The sequence below is a fragment of the Takifugu flavidus genome, chromosome 6 (genome assembly GCF_003711565.1).
Source record: "Takifugu flavidus isolate HTHZ2018 chromosome 6, ASM371156v2, whole genome shotgun sequence".
NCBI classification, from domain to species: domain Eukaryota; kingdom Metazoa; phylum Chordata; class Actinopteri; order Tetraodontiformes; family Tetraodontidae; genus Takifugu; species Takifugu flavidus.
The window spans coordinates 16,752,670-16,779,992 of record NC_079525.1 but is presented as its reverse complement, the minus strand read 5'-3'; the positions used below and the strand labels follow the sequence as shown (position 1 = coordinate 16,779,992).

Below are 27,323 nucleotides of genomic sequence, written 5' to 3'. Positions count from 1 at the left end.
TTTTAGAGCCTAGTTGCCGTTGCTGGAGTAATAAACCTGGAAACAGTGGAAACATTTCCAGTTTTCCAAGCTGCCCAACGGGGACTTATTGACCAAGACACTTGTTATGTCCTACTGGAAAGCCAGCTTATTATGGGTGGCCTTCTTCACCCTGATTTGTCTCTCCAGTTTTCACTGGAACAAGGATTAAGTCAAGGGCTAATTGACACCAAAACCAAACATTCTCTTTCTCAGCTGGAAAGGGCTCTACTTGTGGTGAAGAATACAAAGTCAAGTGAAGGACAGCAGCAAAATGTGCTCTCGGTGTCTGCAGCCATGGCGCATGGGCTAATCACACAAGAAGAGGGTCTTCGTATACTTGAGCTCCAGCTGAACACTGGAGGCTTGAGAACCTCCGCAGGACTAATGATAACTCTAAAGGAAGCAGAAGAAAAACAACTTTTGACACCTGTAATACTTGCTAAGCTCCAGGGAAAACTGCAACATAGGGAGCTGGTTGATCCAAACACAGCTGAACAGTTGAACCTCCATGAGCTACGACAACGCTGTGTCACTGACAGCGAATCACGCCTCCTCCTTCCAGTCCAACAACAACCCGGAGGAACTGTTTGTCTTAGCTCTGGAAAAATTGTCGGCATGTTCTCTGCAGTCCAGGAAGGGTTGATTGATCGCAAAGTTGCTGTACGACTCCTGGAAGCTCAGTTGTTTGCTGGTGGTATTGTTGATCACAGGTCAGGTGACCGGCTTACAGTCAACGAGGCTCTTCGTGGTGGGCTGATGGATCAGGAGCTGGCCTGTGCTTTGTTTGCTCGACAGCTACAGAATGGAGGGATCCTGGATGCTTTTACTGAGAAACACCTCCACCTAGAAGAGAGTATTCACAGGGATCTTCTCTCTTCTGGTTTGGCTCCAGTTGTTCTTGAGTCTCTTTGCACATTTGCTGGAATGCTCTGGCCTGAATCTGGAGAAATAATGCCCATTGTTGAAGCTCTTCAGCAAGGTGTCATCTCAGGAGAGCTATCAAGGAACATCCTAAAACACAGACATGTCATTGGGGCTCTGTACAACCCAGAAACCCTCCAACTGCTGCCTTTAACCCAGCCCGCTGAACAATACCTGGATCCCAGTGTGGTACTTTTCCTCAAAGGCACCAGCATCCCAGATGTTCTTTCCACCAAGATCGAGTCCGTTATTCCAGCAATGAATCGGTCGAGCAGGTATTCAACTTGGTCTGTCCCACCTTCATTGCCACCTTTACCTTCAGGGTCTTCTGAAGCCATTGAGTACACTGTTACATCTGCACATTTCAGAGATTCCAAAGATGAGCTGAAGCACAGGCTGATGGTCCACCTTGTTGCTCACAGCTATGTGGATGCTCATACTGGAAAACGTTTGCTGCTGCTTGATCCTGAACTGAATGAGATGGTCAAAGCCAATCTAATGGTTAGTGAAGACCTCACAGATGCCAAACACATTGGTTCTCAAAGCACGTTGCCCACATATGAGCAAGGAAAGCTGAAAGTATTGCAGCAGCTTAATTTGATTGATAAAGATCTGACTGACACACAGCAAGCTGAAGCCGACCAAAGAAATTCTCCTGAATTTAGTGAACGTAAAGAATCGAAGAATGATGCAGGCACATTAGAAGAAACAAACAAATATTTGTACAGTCATTCACCAATGGTAGATAGTGATTCAAAAGCTGTAAGGGACATTTTTGATGCTGAAGGTTTAGCTTCACCTAAAAAGATTCATGAACAGAAATTCAATGACAGCTGTCATGATGCAGGAAGAAAAACTGTGGAGGAGGAGTTTCTGTTGTTAAAAGAGTCCATCTTTCACAAAGCAAAAACAGATGAGGTTTCTCCAACAGGATTTCAGTACAAGACAGATGCATGTGCGCAGAATGAAACTGTTGAAACAAAAGAATCTATGCCTATCACGCCTCCCAGTAATATCCATCAATCAACAGAGGTGGAGGAATCACAGGATATGGATTTGGAGCAGTTAGCCCAAGAGCTCAGACAGGAAGGTCTGTTAAATCTAGATGGGAATAAACTGCTCCCAGATGAAGCAGTAGCTCAAGATCTGCTGTCTGGCTACATGGCAGTTAAATTAATGGCTGAAGCAAATCTGTTTGGGGGATTTGTTGATGGCACTAGTGGGAAATCTCTTACATTGGATGATGTTAAACAAGATTTACTAGAAGAAGATCTAATGTGGAGAGTTCTCAAGGCAGATAAAACCCTTTCAGGGGTTGTAGATGTAGATAAGAACCACGTTTGCAGCATAACAGAAGCAAGTCAGACAGGTTTGATTGATCCCAACACTGCTGCACGACTTCTAGAAGCCCAGGTCGTGTCTGGGGGGATCGTTGACCTACGTCAGAATCAAAAAGTCTCTGTCACCACAGCAGCGAGCCTCGGATTGATTGCGGAGAATCAAAAAGAGGACCTAGTGGTTCTTGAAAGTGCATACAATGGAAAACAGGTAGATTCAGCCATATTGCTCACTAAAGCCAGTTTACAGCTGCAAATTGATGGTGTTGTTGACCCAGAGACCAAGTCTCCAGTTCCCCTTGAACAAGCAATTCAGAACAAGCTAATTAAGCCTGATGATGCTTATCAGATATTAAAAAAGCAGGTGGCTGAAGGTGGCATAGTCCATCATGCTTCTGGGCTAAGACTGTCAGTTTCTGATGCGGTTGACAGAGGACTTGTAAATCGGTCTGTTGCCTCTGGGTTACAGGAACTAGAGTGGATCTTTAAGGGAAAAATGAGCCCTTCATCTCACCCTGAAGCATTCATTTTGCAGGCGTCAACAGGAGCCATTTTTGACCCTGACTCCGGGTGTAAACTGACTTTGACAGAGGCGGTGTCCAAAGGTCTTGTAGATGACAGTGTTGCAGACAAAGCAATGACTTCTTCTGTTGTGACTCAAGGAGTTCTTGATCCCCAATCAGCATGCATTGTTCCTTTTTCAGAACTTGTAAAACAGGGTAAGATAGATCTAAAAACAGGCCATCGCTTTTTGGCAGTGAAACCATTCAGAGGTATTCAGGGCGAGAAAACAGGGGTTAAAATGACTCTTCCAGAAGCTGTAGCCTCAAAGAAAGTTGACCCAATTCCATCATTTAGGCTTCTTCAAAGCCAGGCAAATAGTGGGGGCATTTTTGATATCGCTACAGGGGAAAGGCTCTCCCTGTATGAGGCTCATAAAAGAGGTTTGATTGAAGATAATATTGTGAGGTTAATAGCAACTAGTCAGTTTTTAAAGGGAGGCATAGTCGATCCTGTCAGTGGAAAACAAATTTCCAGTCTTGATGATGCAGTAGATAAAGGTTTAATTTCTAGTCAGATCGCTTTGGATATTTTACAGAAAACGGCTTCTGTGGAAGTGAAGGATGATGAAGGTAGTTCTACATCATTAAACAGTACAAACAGTATTAATGAAGAGCTACACACAGTTATAGAAGCAATAATCCCAGAATCGAGCATTAAGAAATGGGACAGAATATCTGAACAGATACAGGAGGAGAAGGAAGGGGTAGAAAAAGGAAAGACTGGTTTGGTGCATAAGGACAAGGATTCAGTGAAAGCTAAAACAACTGCTACAGTTGACATAAAAGAATGTAGTCCCAGTGATGAGAGAAAAATAAGTATGTATCATGAACCTGATGAGAGAAATGTAGAAACTGTTTCTTTGGCAGAGGAGATAAGAGATAAAATGGAAAGAGAAGATGCTTTTGTAGAGTTTAGGGAAGTGGGACAAGATGATACTGAAGATCAAGCTGATATAAATGTGGAAGAGAAACCTGCAAAAACTGAGATTAAATTAAGTTTAGATGATGAACTTCGGGACCAACGACAGACATCTCCATTAAATGCAGTAAAAAGCAAAAGAAAGAAAAAGGATAAGAAAAATAAAAAAGAAGCACGCTTAAACAGGAAAGGTCTTTCCTCTCAAATTGATCAGGTAGATGCGGGCATTGATGGACAGTCTGATGCTAACGCTGCAGTTGTAGCTGACCCTAACTCCAATACCATATGCAAGAAGTCACATGTTTATAGTCAGGCAGCTAATGCACTCACCCCAAATCAAGACAAAAAAATTGCTGGAAATAATTTAGTAAAGCAGAGTTTGATGGCAGATCCAGCTACCCTCAAACATACAGAACATGTGTTTGAGTCTCAGAAAGACCAAGTCAAAGCTGCTTTAGCAAAGACTACAGAAAAAGGTAAGACTGAAGGATTGAAAAAGGAGGAGAAGAAAGATGAAGTCGAAGAGAAGCCTTCACTCTCCCAGGAAACAGAACGGCTGCAGCCTGCTCAGGATGTTAAGAAAATAAATGAGGTAGATTTGCCTCAGAAACATCCTCTACCTGATGAGGAAAAAGCCGCCCTGATACTAAAGGCCAATGACAGCATCCTGAAAAAGGGTTTTGTTAAAGGAGTAAGTAAGAAGCAGACTGTTACCGAGCTGCAGACATCACGCAACGAGTTGGCAAAGAAGGAGAGTCAGCACCCTGCCGTTCGAGATCTGAAGTTCCGAACTCTATCTTCTGAGCTGAGTGGAGAGGGAAATTACAATGACAAAGATAATAATGGCAGCAAACACCATCATTCATCACAGTTTGAAAATACAGTGAAGAGCAAAGAAAGCAAATTGGAACCGGCAATGGTCAAAGAAGATGCAGCTGTGGAAGGGTTTCTTGAGAATGGGACAACCAAAACCGTCCCATTAAAGACTTCTTCAGAGGAGCAGGGAAAACATGGTTCTCCAAAGGAATATATACAAGAGATCGAGACAGATCAGCTGGCCCCGTCTAAGGAAAAGAATAAAGAAATAGTTTCTGAGAAACAAAGAGAGAAGAATAAGATTCCAAAAGTGAGAGATGCAGAGCAAAATAATCTGTTGTCTCCTGAAAACATGGATTCTGAGGTGGCAACAATTTCCACAGTGGTTGTGGTGGAACGAACAGACCTGGATAAATCTGCAAAGAAACAGACAGACATAGATGACCAGTCAGCCAGTGACAAAATGAAAGCATCACTTGTTGACGATTTGAATAAAACAGCCATCAGTGCCCAGAACATTTGGCACAGTCCATCAGATTTACATCAACCAGAAGAATCAACTTATCCACCTAGGGGACATCAGGAACTGCTAGGGTTTACATCTCCTGGGCAAGAACAGTTAGTGGAGGTTGAAAAGTCCATTGATTTTTCTCAGGATGTTTTGAAATCTGACATCCAGCCCACAACTCAATTTGTGGAATTTGGAGCAAAGCCAGCTACGATAACAGGGGACGAGAAGATAAAAATGCAGCAGCCACCAGCAGGTTCTAATGTTTCTGAAATCGAGTCTGTGGAAGGCCAAAAGCAAAATTCAGAATCCTTAGAATTGGCAGAAGATAATTCAGTGCACTACGAATCCACCAATCCTGCGTGTGATACAGCCACTGATAGTTGGGAAGAGGTTATTGTTAAAGAGAGTGATGATACGGATGCAAAAACCAGGACATCATCCAAGATTAGAAAGGTAACACATTTATTCATCATGTGTGATTGTTCTTTTTATATGTACGGTAGTTTCTGCATACAGTATATATTTAATGTTATTCTACTTGGAATTTTATTATCCCACAGGTGCGCCAGGAATGCTTAGGACATGACCAGAGCATTGTTGCCCTGGTGTCCATGGTAAGACATATTGAGGTTCAACTCAAACAGCAGCAACAGCAATCTGTCGGGCGCAGTCTTATCACTCTGGACGACATCATCAGACAGGCTGAGGTAAAGGAATAAACCCGCTGACCTTGTCACCATGTGCTGTGGTTTGTTTCAGACCAGCCCTCATTATTGTACCGTTTTTGATCATGTTCGCCTTTAAATAAATAAATAAAGCCAAACACCATCTAAATGTTTTGCTTTATTTGCAATGTCCCTCAGACTCTAGACTTGGAATTGTGTGACTTGGAATCAGAGGTCAATCGGGAATTGGTGGCTGCCGAGCAAATGTTAAAGCACCAACATGAAGATATCCCCCCACAACTCCTGCTTGCCCTGGAAAAAGATAAACAGAGTCTGGCGCGGGGGTACGAGGCCGCCAGGGCACTTTCTGTTGACATTCTTCAAAGCCTAAAAGACCATAAAGAGTCACGTCAGGTAAGAACACAGAACATCTATTAAGTGGGGATTCAGTTCCGTTTGAACAGGATCAATTAATTGGTTCTGATATTTCAGGCAGCCATAACAGCGGAGAAGACATGTCTGGAAGAGCAAGTAGAGAATCTGCTTACTTGGCTGGTGGATACAGAGTCTCGCATGAATGGGGGAATGGTTGGGGTGGATAAAAGGGAGAAGGCAGATAAAGATGTTCATTGTGAGCAGCTCCTGCAGCAGCTGAGTCTTTGCAAGGCAAGTTGGCCAAACTGCAATGAAAATGCTTCCTTTTTAAATACTGGATTCAACAGAATTGTTGAATCTAGCAATTTACAATACTGTTCACAACATTGCTTTCAAGAAAGAAAAGAATTGTTTTTGGTAGTTTTTTTTTTTTTTAAATTTTGGATTCATTTTTTAAAATATCAGCAATTTTTCAATTTGCATATCTTTGTGTTTAAGGATCTTCAGTCAGCTTTAACAGCTCGCTCCAATGAGGTCAGCAGTGTGGCCTTTAACATTCAAATGTTCATCTCAGAGCGAGCTCAGGACCTGGCTCCTGAGCAGAGCAGACAGCTTCTGAGACAGCTTCAGCAGCTGCAGAGGACCTTCCATGGAACATCAGGCCAAGCTCAGGCCTGGGCTGATGCCCTTTCTGCCCAAAAAGAGAGGGAGGCAGAGTGGCAGCGCAGGGAGTTGGAGAAAAAGGAGGCCAGAGAAAAACATACTGCAGGGGAAAGAGAGGTTTGAAAACAGAAGATTGAGAGCATCGTTTCTCTTAGCGTCATTTGTCAAACTCGTGCAATGCTGTCTTTGTCTTGAACACTGGAAAACTCATTCTGTATGCCTTTTTTTACTGGTTTGAAATGAATCTTTATAAAACTAACTTCCGCCACAACATGTAATTCCATCATCATTCAAATCTAACTTACTGTCATCACATCCCAGCTCTGTAGCAATTCACTGCTGCGTGTGTTTTAATAGCCATGTTATTGCCAGGACTGATATGCCAGTGTTATTGCCATCACTGCAGTTACATGGGCTTTTTAATGTGCTTGTTTGCTACCTTTCTTTCTGGCAACTGTTTATTAACCTGTTTGCATTGCTGTTGCAGATTGCCACTGATGAAATGGTGTTGCAGCGGTAAAGATCTGTTGGCAGTAAACATTGCCTTCAAGGACGCTTCACTGTTTTTCCTCTTTCACATCTGCATTTAGATGAGAAAGAAGAAATAGTTTGATTTCTCACTATATTCTTTATTGCTGAAAGAACTAAAAGGCTTTTTGATGAAAGCGTGTGTGTGTGTGTGTGTACTGTATTTATCTCTGTCTGCGTGAACTCTGGACACAATCTGCTCAAAGCTCATCAAAAGTTACATTACAAATGAATTTAGAGACAAGTGTGTTTTTAGGTACGGTTTATTTGAAAAATGTTGGGGCGACCACATGGTTGTTGCTCCAATATTTGATGCTTGCTTATTTGGGTTATTGATACTTTTATTTCTCACCCATTTTTGTCTTTGTCGTTTGTCTTCATTTTTGCCTTGTTATTTAGGTGGTTCAACAACAGAGAGCTGAATGCTCTCAGAAACTAGAAGGACTTAACATGTGGCTGGCTGAAGCTGCCAGCTTTTTGACTGGGCAGGAAGCCACAGCAGAATCAGCTGATGTGAACATTCTCCAAGAAAAACAGAAAAAGCTAAAAGTAAAAAACTTCTCTCATCAAATGTATATTCTAAAACTGTTATATTCTTTCATTGTCTAGTCCCAATTTGGCATTTCATTCAACTGTTTTACTGTTATTCAGATATAACTGATGCTTTGATAATAGCATTTGCTTGGATAACCTGTTTTCACTTCCTCTTCAGGCGGTGCAGCAGGACCTCCAGACCAAACATGAAGTTCTAGCTGAGGCAATCCGTTCTGTGGAGGATCTCCTTACAGACAAAGGAGACAGTCTGAGCCCACAAGAGAGGGAAAACCTTCAGGTGGCACTCACAAGAATGAAGGAGCAGTACAGTGCCCTCACTGACGCAGTTGAAATGTCACTCTCAGATGTTGACACAGCGATCAATACCACTGTACAGCAAAATATGCAAAAGGTTGGAGAGCGAAAGTGGATCTAATTTTTTTTTTTTTTTTTTTTTTAAAAACACACATTAATGTATTATTTCCTTTTCTCCATTTAATTATTTTTCTTGAAGGCAAAGGCTGAAGAAGAGATCCAGGACACGCAAAGCCAAATATACTCTCTGCTGAATGAGTTGTCTTCTTTAAACCAACCAGACGGAACAGGTGATGGATCTGGTGCGGGTGATTTTGCTGATGCTGCCAGTTTACCACCAGAGGACGCTGTAGCTTTACATACAGAGAATCTGCACGTAAGGATTTTAGTTATGTTGAGCAAATGTTGATTTAAACATCTTCGTCTGTTAACATAAGTTGACCTATTTTTGCAGGCAGAGCTTCAGCAACTCCAGAATCAGCAAGCACAACTTCTACAAATTACACAGACCACTCGTGCCCTGTTGGAGCAGCCCGACTCAACTGTTCCACCTGAGGAGAAGCAGCGTCTCCGAGTTGCCCTTGATCAGCTGCAAACCCAACATCAAGATCGACTGCAGAGCTGCCAGGTGCTCAACACATATTTTCCTGTTTATTTCAATTTTAAGTGGATTATTTGTGTATTTTTAGCCTTGGTGTCTGCTCATCTTTCCCTTCTCTCTGACATTTATTGATTTACTTTTGTTATGAAATGATGAGGCGGATAGAAATAAATTAGTCTCTTTGTTGAGAGAGGTCAGTGTGTCATGCTCTCACTGTCTTTTCTAGCATCGTCTGAGAAAGTCTGAGGCTCTAAAGGATGAGCTGACAAAGTTCCTTCAGGAACACAGAAGCTTTGTTGTCTGGTTGGATCAAAGTGAGGAGGAGCTCCGTTACCTTGGGGAAGGAGAAACAGACGCACAAGGATTAAAGGACAAGCTGGATGACCACCGAAAGGTGCACAAACAACCCACCTTTGCAAAATTAACTTTCTAATAGATTTACCATATAAAATTGCAGCAAATCCTCAACAAATTCACAAACAAATCGTTTACTGCTAACTTTACCTTTCCTATGTGACAGACTTAAGCTTCACCGCAAGAGAGAGGGCTAAACTCATGTCCAATCAGCACTGAGAGGGCTAACAAACTTTGCATATATATATATAGCTCAGAAAATCATAAACAATAAAAAAATCAAATAACTATACTAAAGGTTATTTATTGGGAATTTGAGATTCTGTAAATAATGAGTAAGCCAATCTCCATTCCATCATTTTAACAGATAAACCTTTAACCTAATATAATACAAATGTTATCATTGCTGACATTTTGTAATCTACATTTATGTGAGTAATTCTTCAAAAGAAATAAGAAGCCTTTAAATGCAGTGTGTCACAGATTGAACTTCTGTGTATGTTCTTACTGTCATGGTATGTTCACAGCTTGGTGAGGAGGTGATTTGCCACAAAGCAGACCTTCGCTTTGTTTCAATCTCTGGTCAGAAGGTTCTGGACACTGTTCAAGGTGTGCTGGAACAATCTGGGGGTACAAACCCCGCGCTGTGTAGCACCAGTGAGATGGTTACTGACAAGCTGCAGGATGCCAACCACAGATACACAGCCCTTCACACCAAGGTGACCCAATTTTCTGATTTTATGGTTGGCCCTCATAAGACATAAGGCTTTTCATATCAATGACTAGCTAAAAGTAGATACATTTCCAGATAACTGAATTAGTTCTTGTAGAATGATATCTATCCTGGTGCTTTCAGTCAGCAGAGTTGGGGAGTCGTCTGTCAGGTTTGTTGGAGAGGTATCAGCAGTACCAAGATGAAGTCGTGTCCTTGCACTCCTGGCTCAGCACTCAGGAACAGAACCAAAGCATTGTCAAGCCCAGTGGAGAAACAGACCCTCAGAACCTACAGAACACGCTACGACATGTACAGGTGAGGCAACTATTCTAAATATGAACGTAAGCTAACAGGGTTGAAAACAGGGAAATGATGATCATCTGAGTAAAAAATGATCCTATCCCTAACCGCTCTGAATAAAATGTATTAAATGGAATGAGCAGATATTGCTGATGTGTGGTTAAAGCTGATGTGTGTTTAAAACATCTAAAATTAGTTTGAGTGGGAATGCTGTAGGTGGCAACACCAGTTTTGTTTGCTTTTTTAAACCCCATTGCTCAAAACCAGTCAAGGTTTAAAATGCCAAAATAGGTGAGAATTTATTTTTGGTTGTATCTGTGTCTAGCTGCTACAGGATGAACTGGCTGAACATTTAGTGCAGCTGGAGAAGGTCAAAAGAGCTGGAAGAGATCTGGTCAGCACAGACGAGTCTCCCTCTCTTAAAGCTGTCGACATCCTGTGTGCTGCAGGTAACTGAAGCCACTCAATCACTCCCTTCATCTCTTCAGCACAGCACTGGTCTTTATGGGATGCTTTATTTCTGCCTGTTGTTTGACCCAGCACTGGCATATCCACATTCTGTTTCAAACACTCCTGTATAAAAAGTATTTTTTTTTTATGCTTTTCTTCCTTTTAGATGGCTTACAGAAGAGGTTTGACTCCCTCTCTTCATCGGTGTCCGAACGAGCTGAGCAGCTGCAGACAGCTGTGGCCCAGTCAGTAAGTGTCCAGGAAGGACTTAAGTGTTTGCTTAGCTGGCTGGACAAACTGCAAACGAAACCTGGACCAGTGGAGGCCACTGCTCATGCTGTACAAGATGCTCTGACACAAAACCAGGTAAGTTTCACCACAAATGCAATGCTGCTCTGTGTTTTTCAGAACAAATCTGTCAATGTCTGACAGACACTGTGGATATGTGGCATCTCCTTTATTTAATAAAGGAGCTCTTATTCATTTTAAGAAGCATTAATTATCACCTATGTGAACATTCTATATTATATATATATATATATTATTATTATTATTTTTAGACATGTTGAACTGAAAGAGTTTGGATTTGCTGTTTAACAGAGGTTGTGTGGTTTGTGATTACTTTAATTACTCCTTAAGGTTTAACACAAGTGAACCCCAGTCAAAATAAACACACCAATACACATTAAAATTAAAAAATGTATGTACCGGTATTTATTCAACCAACCCATCTTTTCCAGAAACTTCGCCAGGAGCTGCTGTCCAGACAGGGTAGTGTGGAGGCAACACGGGACTCTGTTTCAAAATTTCTTAACAGTTCTGATGCCCCCATGGACCCTGATCTCCTGAGTGCTTTAGATGAGCTCACTCAGCGATATACTACTGCACAGACTTGCCAGGCTGAGTTGGAGGTTGAGCTTAAAGCACTTCTGCCCAGGCTCGAGAGCTACGAGCGTCTTGGGTATGACCTCCAGGTTTTTACCCAGAGTCGTCTCAAAGCTCTGAGTCCAGTGGGTCAGCCAGACCGCAGTATAGTTGATTACAGGCAGACTATTGAGGTGAGAACAGTGTTCTGCTTTATATACGTATATATGCATGTTACATCTCAGCAAATCAAACTTTAATGTCTATATTCCGTCCTTTTTCTGTCTCCTTTATCAGGAGGTCCAGTCTGAGCTAGAACAGGAAGCTGGCCAATTGAAAACCTTTTGCAACCTTGGCACAGACCTCAGCCAATCAAAAGCTTTGAATAATACACAGATTTTACTGGACAATGTCAAAGAGCTGTCTGATGAGTTCAACCAACTGGAAGACAATGTCAAACAAAGGTAAAACGGAACTGTAGCTCAATATTACAGAGTAAATAGCAAATGGAGATACAAGTCAGTGGTCTTAATATTCCATTTTACAGAAATGCAATGAATTTTTTATTAGTGGCTACAGTTGGAAGTTTATTTTAGCTAAGGATAACTAGAGATATCCAGAAATGTTCTTGTTTTGATTTTTATTTAACAGGGATAAACCCTACTAAGCTTATTTTTACCTTCTTCAAGGGAGAGCTGGAACCACAGATACAACAGCTCCTATTTATTATACCATATAATTGGCTTGGCTCATGGTCAAGCCCAGAACCGTTTTACTGTGACAGTCCTAACAACTGCACAAAAGATATGATTACATATGATATAGATGGTTATTTAAAAAATGATGGACTGTCTATGCCACTGGTATGTCCAATATTTCTATTCTATCTTTGTAACCATCAGAGAGCTCTCTCTGTCATCCATGCCCTCTCCTGACACCTGAAACCTGTCAGAAGGGGCTGAGAATTTAAAATTATTAATATATTGGAGTCCTGTTAAAACCAACCTAAAAAGACTGTCTAAGTATATCCTGAGTAAGTTATGAACCTTGTTGCTGACAAGGTTAAACATATTATACAAATTATTGTCCTCTTTTATATGACAATTTGCAGCAGTTGGAAAAATTTGCATTTAGTGTGTTTGTGTAATGAATGTGTACTGTAAGGCCGGGGCTCTATTATGAGCAGAGTGTATTGTGTGCCCTGTCTTATATAGCGCCCACCTTCAAATCGCATTGGGTAGAAAATAGCAGCATGATAATGATACTCCTCCATGCCAGAGGGTTCATCAGGTCTGTTTTGTCTACAGGCAGTCAGCACTTTTCATACATGACTCAAGGTGGAACATATATAGAAACAGGCAAATGTGTTTTCATTGAACTGGGTGGGGGAAAAAATAACCAAAAAATGATGCAAACTGCATCTTGGCTCCTCTCCTCTGATGTCTCCTTTCTCTTTCTTTTGTAATTGTCCTTCCTTGCTGCACCACTTCATCTTCTCTATTTCTTCCTCTCTTCCCTCTTCTGTGCCTCTCGCAGGCTTGCAGCCATTCAGGCCTGTGACCAGCAGCTGGTGCAGTTCCGTGGCCTCTCTGGCTCCCTCCTCAGGTGGCTACAGTCAGCACAGGATCAGCTGCAATCTAAAGAGGGCAGTCTCACAACAGAGGGCCTGCAGAGAAGAGTTCAACAACTTAAGGTGTGTGTGTGCACATAGTAGCATATACTGTAAAAAACACAGTAGAAGTAGAACAATAGCTCATTAACCATATTCTGCCCTCAGGACTTGTTGAATGATTGGGAATCACAGCAATCAAGGGTTCGGGAGCTAAACAAGACTGGCTCAGAGCTGGAGTCCGTAATCATCCATATCACAGGTCCTCAGACCAAAACTGGTAACAAAAACTTAAAGCTATCTGTTCTACCACTGACATTAGGCTGAAATGACTTTTGTGCTTTTTTTACTGTTAAGATGAAATGTACACATTAAGTCTGGTGGTATAAAAGTAAAAGAAGACCAACTAAATTTAAAAAAAATCAGGAACAAAGATAATCAGCATTTGTAATCAGTTATATTAAGGTCATATGACATGGTGTTACACAAATTAGAACTAAATTTTAAAAAAATCAGGAGCAAAGATAATCAGCATTTGTTATATTAAGGTCATATGATGGAACATTTCAAACATCAGACAGACTTCATAGTTTCTTTGTCACGCTAACAATTTCAGTCTTACATTTAGTTCTGTGTGTTAGAAAACTATTTAGTGCAAGGTGATGTTAATACATCTCTCTGTGTGCCTTTTAACAATAATTCCTAATTTAAAAAAACATCTTGATCTTTCATATTTTTTCAACTTTCACAAAATTCAGCGCCTCAGACTTTGTGAGGACAATTCCATATATACAAAAGTGCTGTTTGAGGCAAGTTAAATGAAAATTATTACTAGATAAATTAAGGTAGACGAAAGCTTTCTGGCTCATCCATATATGCAACCATAAACTTTGGACATGGCTTTTCTTTCTGCGGCATATTGGCACAGATTTCACACAACCTCAACCATTCTATTGGAGCCATATTGACTATCACATTGCTGGTTTTAATTTGACCACAGTCTTCTATGTATCTGTTTCCCAGGTGCTCCTCAAATCAATGGGTCTGCAGGTCCCAGTAGTGTCAATGGAATTCACACATGTAAAGGTGAGGTCTCTCACTAGTTACAACTGTTTGTAAAGACTTGCCCATCTCTTCATTCATTTTTATGTATTTCTCTTTTGGGAGTAGCATCTGTTTTGCTATTTACCATTCAGTTGTTTCCATCTTCTTTGCTTGGTTCACAGACCTGACAGAGCTTCAGGTAGCCATGTCTGATGTGAATGGTCAGTATGAGGCGCTTGGAGCTGAGTTGAAGGATCATCTTGGTCACCAGCAGGCCTCATTGGGGCTCAGGCAGAAGGCCAAGCAGGGCACAGAAGAACTAAAGAACTGGCTGACAGAAAGGGAATTAAGCCTGAAACAAGCTCAAACTGCCTCCCCCTCAAGACCTGAAGTACTACGTGCCCAAGCTCAGGAGAACAAGGCTTGTCAAGCTCTTTGCTCGGATAATTATCAACCTTTTTAAACCCTATAGCTCAAAAATGTCATGTAACAATGGCATAAAAATTAAACAAAAAAAAAAAAAAAACACCTTTTAAACCACCTTAGGCCCATCCTTTGATGCCATTATTCCTCTTTTGAAGGTTCTGCTTTCAGAGCTGGCTAAGCACTCTGGACAGGTCGAAGAGTTGAAGAGCACACTAAGGAAGCTGATTGCTGACAGTCCTGATTCCCCTGAAGTAGATAGCTGGCGACAGCAGCTGCAGGACATAGGTATGTGATCCAATCCAGACAACATAAAGGATGATGGGGCATTACATTCACCTGAAAATAATAGATTTGAGCTAATGGTAAATTGTCTTACTTTCAAAGTTTGATTGTCATCGGCTTTTAATTCCTCGAGAGCTTTGCCTTTGGGTTATTTGTGAGGGGTAAAAATACAAAATATTACAATATTTGTGAGTGTTACTTATAAGTAAATTGAGATCAGTATGATTCAGGGAAGTGTTCCTCAGTTATTTTTTCAAGTATGTTGAAAAACTTACAAGTTTATGTAGTGAGGTAACCAAGAAAACAATCTAAGATGAAATCAAAGAAGAGGGATATCATAGTTTATAACGCCCTTTTTTCAGTTCACACAAATGCACTCATAGATAGTATTCTGCTGAAACACGATTTTATTTCCTATCAGGTTTTTATCAAGGAATGTGATTTCTTCACACGTGGTATCATTTGCATGAATGATTAATTTTTTATCAAGTCACTGTAAGAAAACATGGCACAACTAATTTAATAGGGTTTATTTGTATATTGTGTGTTCTTCATCTCCTGTTTCAAATGATAATTTTACAGACTCTCGCTGGCAGACCACCAATCAGAAAGCAGCCCAGAGGCAGACAGAACTGGAGATGAGTGTTGATAGACTGAGCAGCTTTGCCTCCATGGCGAATCAGCTGGGCCCATGGCTAAGGGAGAAGGAGCTGATGATGAGTGTGCTTGGACCACTGAGCATCGACCCCAATATGCTTAACACACAGAAACAGCAGGTCCAGGTGTGTGCTAGAAGACAGTAGACACAACCAGAGATTTAATTTATGAATTCATTAAAACCTTTTGGTAAAGAACTCTCTGTCAGATTTCTCTGTCAGATGCATCACTTCCTTGGCACTGACTTGTGTGCCGTACCTTCTCTTCTTTCTTCAAGTTTATGCTGCGCGAGTTTGAGACCAGACGACCACAATTTGACCAGTTGACACAGTCTGCAGAGGGAATTCTCTCCCAGACTGGGAACTCTTCTGAGGATTCCAAGGACCTGGTAGAAGTGAAGGCTGAGCTGGGCTCCATCTCCCAGCAGTGGGAGGACCTGACGCAGAGACTGAGCCAGAGGTCAAACCACATCGACCAGGCCCAGGGCACCAGTGAACGTTTTCAGGTACCTCAAGTCAACGGTGGATCCACCAAATACAAAGAGGCAGTAAATATAGAGCAGAATTTGCCAGAATTTGAATTTTGAGTTTAGAGTGATAACATTTAATATGTAAGTGATTTGTATATAATTCCACAATTCAAGAAAAAGCTCTTGTGTTTTTTTTAAATATGCTGTCAAGGGTTTTCAAGTGAGGGGAGATCTTAACAATATCTGTGTCAGTCCAGTAGACAGAAATGTGTGGCCAGCAGGTGGCAAAAAGCAAGTGGAAACTGATTCATTCTTCATCAGATGTGTAGGGACATCCAGTGTCTTGTCATGCTGTATTAAGGATTTTGTGCTCTGTACATAATCATGCATCTGAGTGAGACTTCGTCCTCTATAGATATATACTGTAGATGGAATTCTAACAACCCCTCTATCGTATCCTGCACAGGCTTTGCTCAGGGAACTCTCCTCCAGCATCTCCACTCTTAGCGAAAGGTTAGATGCTCAGGCCTCGCTGAGTGCCCAGCCGGAGGCGCTGAAACTTCGCCTGCAGGAAACTGGAGAAATCCGCTCAGAGCTGGAGAGACGGCGGGTCGAGCTGGCCGAAGCTGAGCAGCTCTGCCAGGAGTTGAGCGCCATCGTGGCAGAGCCCTACCTTAAAGAGGAGCTTAGTAAACGACTGGAGAGCATCAGCAATCCTCTGAAGAGTTTGGAGGAACGTGCAGGTCATTGGAGTTTCTTTTTATTCTATTGATTGGGGAAAAAAAGGTGAACTGACATAAAATAAATAAATAAATAAATCATTAATTTCTACAGAAACAAAGTGAAGCAACCTCGTAACTATGGAATTTCTAAAAGAAATTGGCCTCAACCTTTGATGTGTTGACAAAAATAGATAATAATCGATCTGATACACAAACTGTGACAAGTCCTTTTATTGCTTCAAAATCAAACATTGAGATCTTAAACTGAGTCCAGCAATAAACTAGTAGCCAGTGTAGGGAATAGAAAATGGGGATCATGTGATCCTGCGTAGAACTGCCAGCTGAAGAGGCGAGCAGCAGAATTCTGAACCAGTTTGAGGAGACTGGTTGCCTCCAGTGTGCAGAGCATTTCAATAATCTGAGAGTGTAAAATGGTGTGAGTTGCTTTCTCAAGCTCGTGCCTGATGAGGAATGGTGCACATTGACTAATGGTGAAATGCAAATAGAATATTTTTAAAAAGTTAGTGGTTAGGTGATTGATGAAGTCTGACTTTTCTCAGTTCTTGACTGAAATCTCGTTTACTTCTCTGCTTTCAGCTGACGGCCTGTTTCAGCTGCAGACTGCACTGTCCTCCACTCAGCAGTTCCAACAGATGTTTGAGGAGTTGCGTTCTTGGCTGGACCAGCAGGCAAATGCCAGAGAATCCTTTAGTGACTCTCTGCCCTGTCAGCCCGTAGCTATCCGCTCTCTACTGGCTCAGACAGGAGAACTACAGCGAGGGATTGCTAGCCAGCGAGGTTCCTATGAGCTGATTCAAGCAGAGGGTGTGTCACTGCTCGCATCTCTACCTGCTGGTGGAGATGAGCGGTCCGCCCTGCAGTCTCGCCTGACCACCTTAAAGCAAGACTGGGAGGAACTCAATCAGAGAATCTCAGACCAAGAGAGCAGACTGAAGATGATACTGACCAAAGCAGACCTCTATCAGCAACATAAGGCAGAACTAACCCCCTGGTTATTGGAGTGTGAGCAGAAAGAGGCAGAGATTCAGCCATCATTGAATCCACTTGCCCTGAACGATGCCTTGCAGAAGGCCAGGAGTCTATCGATGGACCTAGAGAGAAGACAACCTTTAATGGAGGCCTTCAATACTGCTGTAGATCAGCTGCTGGAACAGTGTTGCATTGGGGAGGAAGAGGTTACTATTATTATTATTGATCATTTATTTTGTTTTTGTATTTCAATTCAAGGAAATGAAGACCACTGAACTGCATTAAATTAATGTTTATAGGTACGTGATGAAAAAGCACAAATTAACCGTAGGGTGGATAACCTGGGTGAGAGGATCCACAACCGCACCTCTCAATTGGAAGAGTTGTCTGGCCGTCTGAAGGAGTTTGAAGATGGCTGGCAGGCTGCTGAAAGGAGGCTGGAGGCCGCTAAGCACCAGATTGAGGTCCAAGAGGCTTTGGGGCCACAGGTACTATAAAACTGCAGTGGCATGATTTTTTTTTTTAATTCACTATGATGAGGCTTTTATATTCCATTATTCCTTCTCTTTTATTTAGGCATGCAGTGCAAAAAGCCTGGAACGGCTGCGAAGTCAGCAGGACAGTCTCAAATCCCTGAAGCCTCAGGTGGTCTACCTCAGAGACCTGGCCCAGGGGTTAGTCCGCGATTCACCACAGACACAGGAAGACAGAACGATGGGGGTGCAAAGACTTCAGAGACAGGCCGACGACCTGGAGAAGGAGTTCGATGATGTCACTTACAAGGTGAGGAGGAGTAGTATGAAAAACATGATAAAGATGACAAAGGTGTCGCTATTTTCTTAACATTCGTACATAATCTTTTTTTAATCAAATATGCAAAATACTCTGCAAAATTCTTCTCCCTTTATGGAATTTTTTTTGTTCTTTTTTTTGAGTAACTATCGGTGGTAGGGTTTTTTCCTTATGTATTAGAATTTCACACTGTACCAACATTTATGTTATTGTTGATATAAATTAGAGACTCCAATAAAAATGCATCATCAGAATATATTTGAGACTACAAATGTAGTGTAGAGTGCTGTAAAATGTATAAAACATATAAAATATTCTATCCGGAAAGAAAAATAGTTGGTTCGAGTTCTTTGTTTATATCATCGTGAGAAAGTCTGGCAGACAAGTGCCAGTAAGTTGAGATAGAGCAGAACACCTTAAGCTGTCAGAGGAGTTTGACTGTTTGACTTCCACTGGACATATATGGCCATTGTAGACACCCAACACTTTATCATAGTTTGAAATGTAAACCATAGCTTTGAGAATTCAGCTCCCATGCTAATGCACCCATTGTCTGCAATCCAGCCCCCAAATATTCCATATAAGGTTAGAGCTATTGCAGCACTTCACATTGTATATAACGCTACTAAACTGCTTTTTGATTGACTGAGATATTTTGCCTCTGCTGTATATATTATTGACCCAAGGTCATCGTTGTCTGAGAATGTTTTCTATGCTGCTGCAGTCATTATAGATCAGCTCAAGGATAGCACTTCTGCTCCCTCACCCACACTCACACTGACAGGGTCTATTCTTGCTAACTGCTGTGTTGCATCATGGTTTGTTTTAGTTGTTTTCTGTTCCCTTTTATAGTTTTGGTCGCACTAGTACCATTTTCTTTTTATTATATAAAAAAATCATATGACATGTAATCATTCTTCTAAAACATCTGTGGTAACATGATCATTACCTATGATAACTTGCAGTGTGTAATTTTAGGTTTTCTAAGGAACTCTTACACTGGGGTGTACTGTGTTTAAAAAATCTGATGTTGACATGTATAAAAATATGGTATTTAAAATATTTTTAAGACATCTTTTATATTGAACAGTGAGTGCACAATAAACTGGCATTACTGTAACAACTTTTTGAAATTTTAATTTCACTTTTATAGGAAAACACTTATTCTGATTTAGAGAAAAACTAATAATTCTATAATTTTTTACTTTTACATTGAGGAAATTTGTAAAATCTGGATAATTAAATTTTTTTCTTAGAATATGCATTCTGTTCTTCTAGCTTTTGTTTTGTTATATAGGCCGCCCAGCAGACTTTTACTTCTTTATGATGAAATGTGTCTTGCCTCTTTTACCTCCACCAGATTGAGGAGTGTTGTTCCTCATTGGAGTCCCGGCTTCAGGGTGTCAGCGAGGTCCAGTCTCACATACGTGACGTCTTTTCCCGACTTGCCGACCTTGACGATGAACTGGACTCCCTCAGCCCAGTTGGGCGTGATGCAGATTCATTGGCCTCTCAGGCTGATTCGCTACAAGGCTTTTTATCCCGTCTGACCAACCTCAGGACGGAACTGGAAGGTCACGCATCGGAGTGCACCAGCATGCTGCGGCGAGAAGGCTCTTCACCCGACCTCCTGGCTCTTCGGAGAGAGACAGAAGCTCTAAACCGACAAGCTGGCAAGGTGGGAGGAATGAAAGATGTTCACCTCTGGTGCTCTATTTACTCTTGTGTAAAATCTCTGTTAATCTTGCTCCAGCTGAATGAGCGAGGCCAGGCAAAGTTGGGTCAGGTTGAGGATGCCGCTGAGCGAGTGCACGAGTTCTACAGGCTTGTGGCTGAACTTCAAGACCTGCTGGGAAGTGCTGAAGAAGGCCTCACTTCACAGAGCATCGTTGGAACAGAGGTGGAGATGATCAAACAGCAGCTGAAGGACTTTAAGGTAGGGTTCTGTTCGGATTCTTCTCAGTGCATTTGTGAAAATTACCTTTTATATGTTGAGAAATGACACTTAAATGTTGCTTTGTTATGTCTCAAATTGCTTCTTCATAACTCCGTTCTTGTCTACTTTTGTGAACTAGTGTGTGCATTTAAGTGTGCACAGTCAAGTTCTCTGATACGTTGAGATTCCAAGGGAGTGATGAACTGCATCACGCTCACAGGGTCAAACGGCCTCTTTGACATTAAATCACAATTATTTTCTCATTAACTAGCAAAAATGGAATTTCACTTTACAATTTGAATTGTTGAATTTAATGTGAAGATCGAAATAAAAATGAGCTGTCAAAGCTCAAGCACAAAATAGATCTTTCCCAAATTGTAAATGTTGTGATGGGTGGTTTTGTAGTGGACATTTCATGTGTGACCTGCTCTCTGACATGCTTTCACTGAACAGAACAGACACTTTTTGTTTGCTCTGTTCTTTGTCATGTGAAACCTCAGCTCTGTCCCTTTGGTCATTCTTCTGCCAACACTTGTTCGTTTAGTCTGTGGGCTCCAAGTCAGATACTCACTCTACTTGCCTTCATTAAAGCAGGAACTGAGGGGTAAAGCAACCAGAGGTTAGTGGGTCGCAAGGGAGGGAATGGTTTAATTTAATATTCAAATTCTAAAAAGACAGACGAAGTATAGAAAGATCAAGATGAAACAAAATAAAAATATTCTTTGATCCTCCTACACATTAATAATATAATAATAGCCTCCTTTGGGACGCAGCAAGAATCCAACTGAGGATTTTATGCAAAATAATTAGTTCTTTAATGCATTAATCAGTCTTAATAAAACACAATTAAAGCCAAGGGTACGTACAACACTAAAATTTGGAATACTTTTATGTTGTGGCCAAGAATGATAATAAATGTACCAAAAGGTTCATCTGTAACCACAAAAACAGGTAGTGGAGTAATAAAATACAAGGGGGATAAGGCACATTTGTGCAGTCACCTCTTCATGTTTCCACCTATGCTTTATTTGGGGATTTAGCATTTAAAGATTCCTGAATCTTGCAAGTTATTTTTTGTATGGAGAAATGTACTTGGTAGGTTATGGCTAAAAGGCAGGTAGCATGTTTTATTGCTTATTGCTGGTATCCTCTCTTTAGTCTGTGTAGGATTTTTTTTTCATGCACATTTGTGTTGCTGCGCCATAATTTTGTTGAGGTAGTGAGTGTGGGAACAGTTGAATTCACCCCTCTTCCTACATTTGTTTCTACCTCACTTTAACGCCTCCCTGTAACTGATACAGCGCTGCTCATTTCAAACCTAAACAAGTCTGTCTAACTCTGAAATGGACTGGGACACCCCTCCCCCACTGGATCCCTTTTCCAATCCAGAGGGATGATGTCATGCCAAAGCTTAAAGAGAGAAGGGGGCTCAGGGGTGTGCGCGCGTGTGTGGCGGCTTGCACGCACTCCTTGTAATGCACTCCTCCATGGCTTACAATTTTTTTCACCATATCGATCTTATTCTTCAACAGACATTTGGCAGATATCACAAACACACTCACACACACACACACACACCACACACACACACACACACACACACACACACTCCCTAGGCTATTAAAAAGGGGGTTAACTTTCTCTTTTGTTTTGATTTTTTTCATCCACTCACCCTAAGGAAAGGGAGAAATAAAAGCACGTCACCCTTGGACAACACTGGTTGTCTCCAACCTGCTTGTCGTGCATCAAGATTTTTTTTTTAGAATTTTCTTATTACACTTTATTACTATTTTTAAATTCCCAACACTAACAATTGTAATTCGGACTCCCAACTGAATACAGGATAACAATAATTTGCAAGATGGAGGAAGAAAATAGGCAGCAAAGATCTCTTCAAAATGGACATATACATTACAGTTTCATTAGAAAGAGTATAATAAAGAGGTCAAATTGTCTGTCGTTTTCCACTGACAATATTGTTATGGCCTATCTCCATACTTAAACATGCCCGTCTTGTGTCGCCATATATCCTCTTGTGTATGTTCATGTACGTGTGTGTATTTGGCATTATAGCATGCTTCTAATTCCAGTCTTTTTCTGGGTGCAATGTGGAACCTCAGCTGTCTTTTCACCCCACCCTACACAGATAGACAGACACACACATTCAGGGTGTGGCATCAACATCCCTATGCATGCCCCAGATCTCTCGTTCCCTAAGCAGCTGACACAATCTCTAGGTTGGATGAGAACACACGTGTAAACAGACATACTGGTGTTTTAGCAAAGAGGCATTTCGAGGCACTGAAGCCATCTGCAGATGGACATTCCTTGGAAGGGATGGTTAGTGTGGGTGACAGCGCAAGAGACATGTGTGTCTGTTTACTTGTGCAACTGTAAGAAGGTCTTATTCTTAAATCATAATGACCCGATTACCTTGTCTTCATCTTTCTTGTCCCCTTCCTTTGGTAATGTACTTTTCCAATGTATATAAAGGAAGAGACTCTGTATTATTTAAGTTTATTTCTTTAAAAAGCTGAATAGATCACACAAACATCACGCAACATGATTCTTATCCTTGTAAGACTTGTGGTTTCCCTTAACACACAGACACATAAATATGTTCTGACTCAGAAACATCCAAAACTTTTATCTGCGTCATTTTCAGTACCTACAGTTGCCTTTGTGTGTGTGCTTTTTAGCCTCTCCACTCTTAAGGCCTGTGTTATTTCAGCTGTTGTGAATCAGAACAAAATACCCAGTATATCATTGGTGCCTTCCATTGTCACTCTCCTTCATTTAAAAAAAAATTGGAATAAGAAGTCTAAATTGTGTTTTACAATACCAAATTAGACTAAATAGAGACAGAGGGAGCTTAATCTGTAATCTGAAAATCCTGAAGAGAAGGAGGAGCTGCTGTTTACAGGGAAGGAGACCGGAGGAGGGAACATTTGGTTCCCGTGTTGCCCCCTTAACAGCCAGACTCATAGATGTTGTTTACTGTGTTTAGAGACTTATGGTTAATAATGAAAAACAAAGGCAAAAAGCACAATTGAATCCCCTTGAAGCACTCTGAAAGGGCAGTGTTATTGACATCAAATCAGTCTGTTTGAAGCAACTGAAAGTGTCATCCTTTGGAGTCGTGTGGATCTAGACTCATGTGTGCAGGTGTGTGTGTCTGTGATGGGTGTGAGTGTTTACTTAAAATAACAGTTAAACTGTTGATGAGCACGTGTTGCCCTGCACACATTTACTAAATCAGAGCTCTACCATGGTGACCAGCAGAGCACAGTGTTACTAGTTAATATAAAACTACCTCCCAGAGTTAGGGAGGAGGAGGAGGGGAGTGAACCAGGAAGAAAAGCAGAGATGGTACAATGGCAGCTACATGTTTCCTACTGACAGGTTACCACTGAAGACATCCAGGGTGGAAGTGACATGAAGGAGCAGTGATTTACCCAGATGCATTGTGGATAATTTCTGGGTTGACAGGTTTGAAAGCCACTACATTTTCCAGACAGTTGCTCCCCCTCTCAACAGATAATGTATACTTTTTGCCCGTCAACCCTCTGTTTGTGTTCATGTCATGTTAAACTACAGTAAGTGGTTTCATGCCTTCATAGAGTCCAACAGAATGTAAGATTTTAATGTGCTCAAAAAAGTAATGTGAAACAACATTAGGGCACAGATATGTGTAAAGATGCCCTTCATAATTTAAACCAACGGGAAAATAAAACCCAGTTTCCCCTAGTTGCTGTGACTCTTTAACTACCTGGAAATGAGTGAAAATTATAGGAGAGGAGGCCAAAATCTTCAAAGAAATTAAGTTTGATCTAAAACAGGTTGTTGGAGGTCATGGGTGGAGCCTTGCACTGTCTGTAAGTCAAAGGATGGACTTTATGCCTTCTTTGTACTTTCATGTTGTTTCTGCCCCACCAGTTGTTTGTGTAGCAGACACATCTGTGCATGTTCAGGCGGTAATCTTGCTTTGTGTGTTGTATGTTATCTGCAATTTCACGCAAGAGTTTTTGAGCTTTGCATGTGTGGGTGTGTGCAACAAAACGTTAACAAACCCCTTTTGTTTCTACCAACACGTTTGCCTCAGACGCGGCAATGACAGCTGCAGCACAACTGACAGAGAGGGGTGTTTGCATGGGGGAGGAAGGGAGGGCAGCTAATAAAGAAAGAGTGGAGTATTTAACATGTTTGACATGCAGGCCACGGGCCATGGAGAAAAATAGGCAGTTACTCCAGTATGTTAAAGCAAATGAGCAAACGGCAAAAAGGGGAAAAAAATCTAGATTGGGGTTTGAATATACTTTGAAAAAGAAGGTAAGGGAGGGTTGATAGGAAGGAGCAACACACATGTCACTATGGATAACAAGAGACATTTGGGCTGGATACAATTTTCCCGTAGATCACTGCAAATTCATATTCAAACCAAGGTTCAAATGTAAATGCATTAAAAACTCTGACAAAGGGAGAACAAAATGGACTAATTAGGAATGGAGTGGACTCACTGTGTCTGCAGTCTGGATAGTGGCTCTGAGGGGTAAAAAGACAGCTTGTTGCTGATAAGCTTCTTTCTGTTCCATTGGCAGACATTCTTCCCACACCTGTCCCTGCTTCATCTCTGCTTTCTCTTTTGTTTTACTTGTATCACTTTACTTGATTTTGTGCCTTAGACAGGAATGAAGGACTCTTACCCTTAAGAATTAAACATGGATTCCCAAACCTATAGCCACAACAATCTTCTTAGTCTCCGTCGCAAAATGTGACAGTGATATTGAGAGAAAAACACAATTGCATTAAAGACCTTTAAATGTGACATTCTGCTGCTATTCTTTGTTAAAATCTTCTTCAGAGCAATAGTAACTGAGGGTCCACTTCTTTCTTTCTTTCTTTCTTTCCTTCTTTCTTTCTTCTTTCTTTCTTTCTTTCTTTTTTTCTTTCTTTCTTTCTTTCTTTCTTTCTTTCTTTCTTTCTTTATTTCTTTCTTTCTTTCTTTCTTTCTTTCTTTCTTTCTTTCTTTCTTTCTTTCTTTCTTTCCTTCTTTCTTTCCTTCTTTCCTTCTTTCCTGTGTCCCCTGTCACATTTTTTGTCGGGAAAAAGGAAACCAGTATGATTGGAGCACTTCCTGTGTTTTAATACCAGTTCAGGAAACAGAACAAACGGAGCTGAATTCAAACACAAACACTAAGTGGGAGGGACATAGAGAGCATGAGCAAAGGAAAGGAGGGGGCAGGGAGAGCACAAGGAGAGAGAGGGAGAGAGTGAGGAAAAGAGAGATTTTTTTAGCAGCTGCAAACCATTTCAGCTGTGTAGTGGCCTAAGAACAGAGACTGGAGAGAAAGAAGGAGGATACCATACTTTCAACAACAGAACTGGAAAGGAAAGAAGAGGAGCCGGGTTTGCGTGGCACTTTGTTTGAAATGCAATACAGAATTGGAAGCAGGATAAATACGATGTGGCAGAAACGGAGGATCTGATGGTAAAAAGGAGGAAGACGCTGCCTGCAAAGTGAAGCTTGGACTGGAGCTGAAAGAGCTGTCTGGGTCTTTGCCCTCTGGATACACTCCCACAACTCACCAACTGCCCTGCTTGCCTGTCTGCTTGCCTGGCTGGTCCTAGATACCCCCCCTCCTTTTTTTTTGAACTACTCCCTGATGCTCTTTTTCTGTCACTCCTCTACAATAGTCTGCCTTCTATCTAATGTTTTCCCTGAAACTGTGAATGATCGAAGGATGTAGGAAAAACGGGAAACGGAGGAATTAAAATACCAAACAGGATTACTTCATGCAAAATCAGGGATCGTGTTGTCTTTGTTCCGGAATTAGCAGGTTTTAAAATTAAACTGTCAACTATTTTATGGATTTTTTTGACATGGTTAATTTTTTATTATTTTTTATTAATCTTTACCGTTACAATGGTGACTAAATTCTTCAGTCAAAATTTGGGATTGTCTCCACAAATGAAGATGCCAGAGCTGTGGACTGCATGACATTGAGCTTAAACCAAGTAATATTACACATTTTTTTAAATGTTGCTTAACTTCACTCAAGAGAACATTTTTCATATTTTTTTCATTAATTCACTTTCACTCTAGCATTTTAAATCTGTTTTTAAAAAAGGAGGATAAGCCTGAAATAATTCCAAAGCAGTATTTTTCTATTCTTTCACCCACACAGTTTCTTTCATGGAAAAGAGAGTGGGTTTTCTCACCTTAAAAGGAGACTTTTATACTTTCCTGCCTGCCTCTAACTCAAACTGTTGAAGATTTTTTTCATCACAGAAAAGGAGACCAATAATGAATGGAGCATGAGCTTGAAGAAGGGCAAGGAATGACCTGTTCATGATCATGGCAGAGGGAACTACGGACACTAACAAAAAACGAAGAGTTGTTGTCTGCATTATTTTCATGTCACTTGTTCATCTCAGAGAATGAGACAATGACTGTCTCTTTTCTATTGTCCTTATGCTCATTGTTCCACACTACCCTCACTCCTTCCAGTCTTCAAAACAAACACAGACAGTGATTAATATGTTGCCAAGAAGGAAGGTTGTCTCTCTTAGTGCTTTGCTGATGCCACACAGCATCTCAGAAAGATCACGAGAATCCACTACAGTTGAAGTGACATAGGAAGGAAGTCAACATAACCCAGTGAAATAATACTGCGGACTTTATAGAATGTGAAACCTGAAGGATTTTTAATTGCAGCCAAATGGACTGTACATTTTGTGAATTATTGGATGGATGCATTTAAATATAAGGATCCCTTCTTTGGACTTTCAAAACTTGGAATGTTTGGATTGCCATACTTGCACCTTTCACTATAGGATTTCTGTTCAACAGAAGTGAAAAAGACACTATGGGGAAGCCTCTGAGCCGCCCGGACTGCCTCAGGCAGAACCCTCAGTGCCTTGGAAAAGGTGATGAGGATGAAGCC

At 41.1% G+C, this 27,323-nt stretch overlaps 1 protein-coding gene across 22 annotated transcripts in view; it reads left to right on the top strand.

Annotated features, from left to right (window-relative positions):
• macf1a (microtubule actin crosslinking factor 1a) overlaps positions 1-27,323 on the top strand; it is a 140,618-nt gene that overhangs the window by 79,228 nt on the left and 34,067 nt on the right. For 20 of the 22 annotated variants that reach the window (XM_057034651.1, XM_057034654.1, XM_057034652.1 and 17 more), the window contains 29 exons: positions 7-5,541; positions 5,649-5,795; positions 5,952-6,167; positions 6,246-6,419; positions 6,627-6,908; positions 7,719-7,868; positions 8,032-8,265; positions 8,368-8,544; positions 8,623-8,796; positions 8,996-9,163; positions 9,651-9,842; positions 9,980-10,153; positions 10,464-10,587; positions 10,755-10,954; positions 11,329-11,646; positions 11,750-11,916; positions 12,989-13,145; positions 13,230-13,341; positions 14,085-14,147; positions 14,288-14,526; positions 14,687-14,816; positions 15,396-15,595; positions 15,748-15,975; positions 16,406-16,682; positions 17,259-17,857; positions 17,951-18,139; positions 18,228-18,434; positions 19,804-20,121; positions 20,197-20,379. In XM_057034651.1, the coding sequence (XP_056890631.1) occupies positions 7-5,541; positions 5,649-5,795; positions 5,952-6,167; positions 6,246-6,419; positions 6,627-6,908; positions 7,719-7,868; positions 8,032-8,265; positions 8,368-8,544; positions 8,623-8,796; positions 8,996-9,163; positions 9,651-9,842; positions 9,980-10,153; positions 10,464-10,587; positions 10,755-10,954; positions 11,329-11,646; positions 11,750-11,916; positions 12,989-13,145; positions 13,230-13,341; positions 14,085-14,147; positions 14,288-14,526; positions 14,687-14,816; positions 15,396-15,595; positions 15,748-15,975; positions 16,406-16,682; positions 17,259-17,857; positions 17,951-18,139; positions 18,228-18,434; positions 19,804-20,121; positions 20,197-20,379 (11,334 nt within the window). The remainder of the gene's footprint in view (positions 1-6; positions 5,542-5,648; positions 5,796-5,951; positions 6,168-6,245; positions 6,420-6,626; positions 6,909-7,718; positions 7,869-8,031; positions 8,266-8,367; positions 8,545-8,622; positions 8,797-8,995; positions 9,164-9,650; positions 9,843-9,979; positions 10,154-10,463; positions 10,588-10,754; positions 10,955-11,328; positions 11,647-11,749; positions 11,917-12,988; positions 13,146-13,229; positions 13,342-14,084; positions 14,148-14,287; positions 14,527-14,686; positions 14,817-15,395; positions 15,596-15,747; positions 15,976-16,405; positions 16,683-17,258; positions 17,858-17,950; positions 18,140-18,227; positions 18,435-19,803; positions 20,122-20,196; positions 20,380-27,323) is intronic. The other 2 variants (XM_057034642.1, XM_057034649.1) reach the window with 2 other exon arrangements.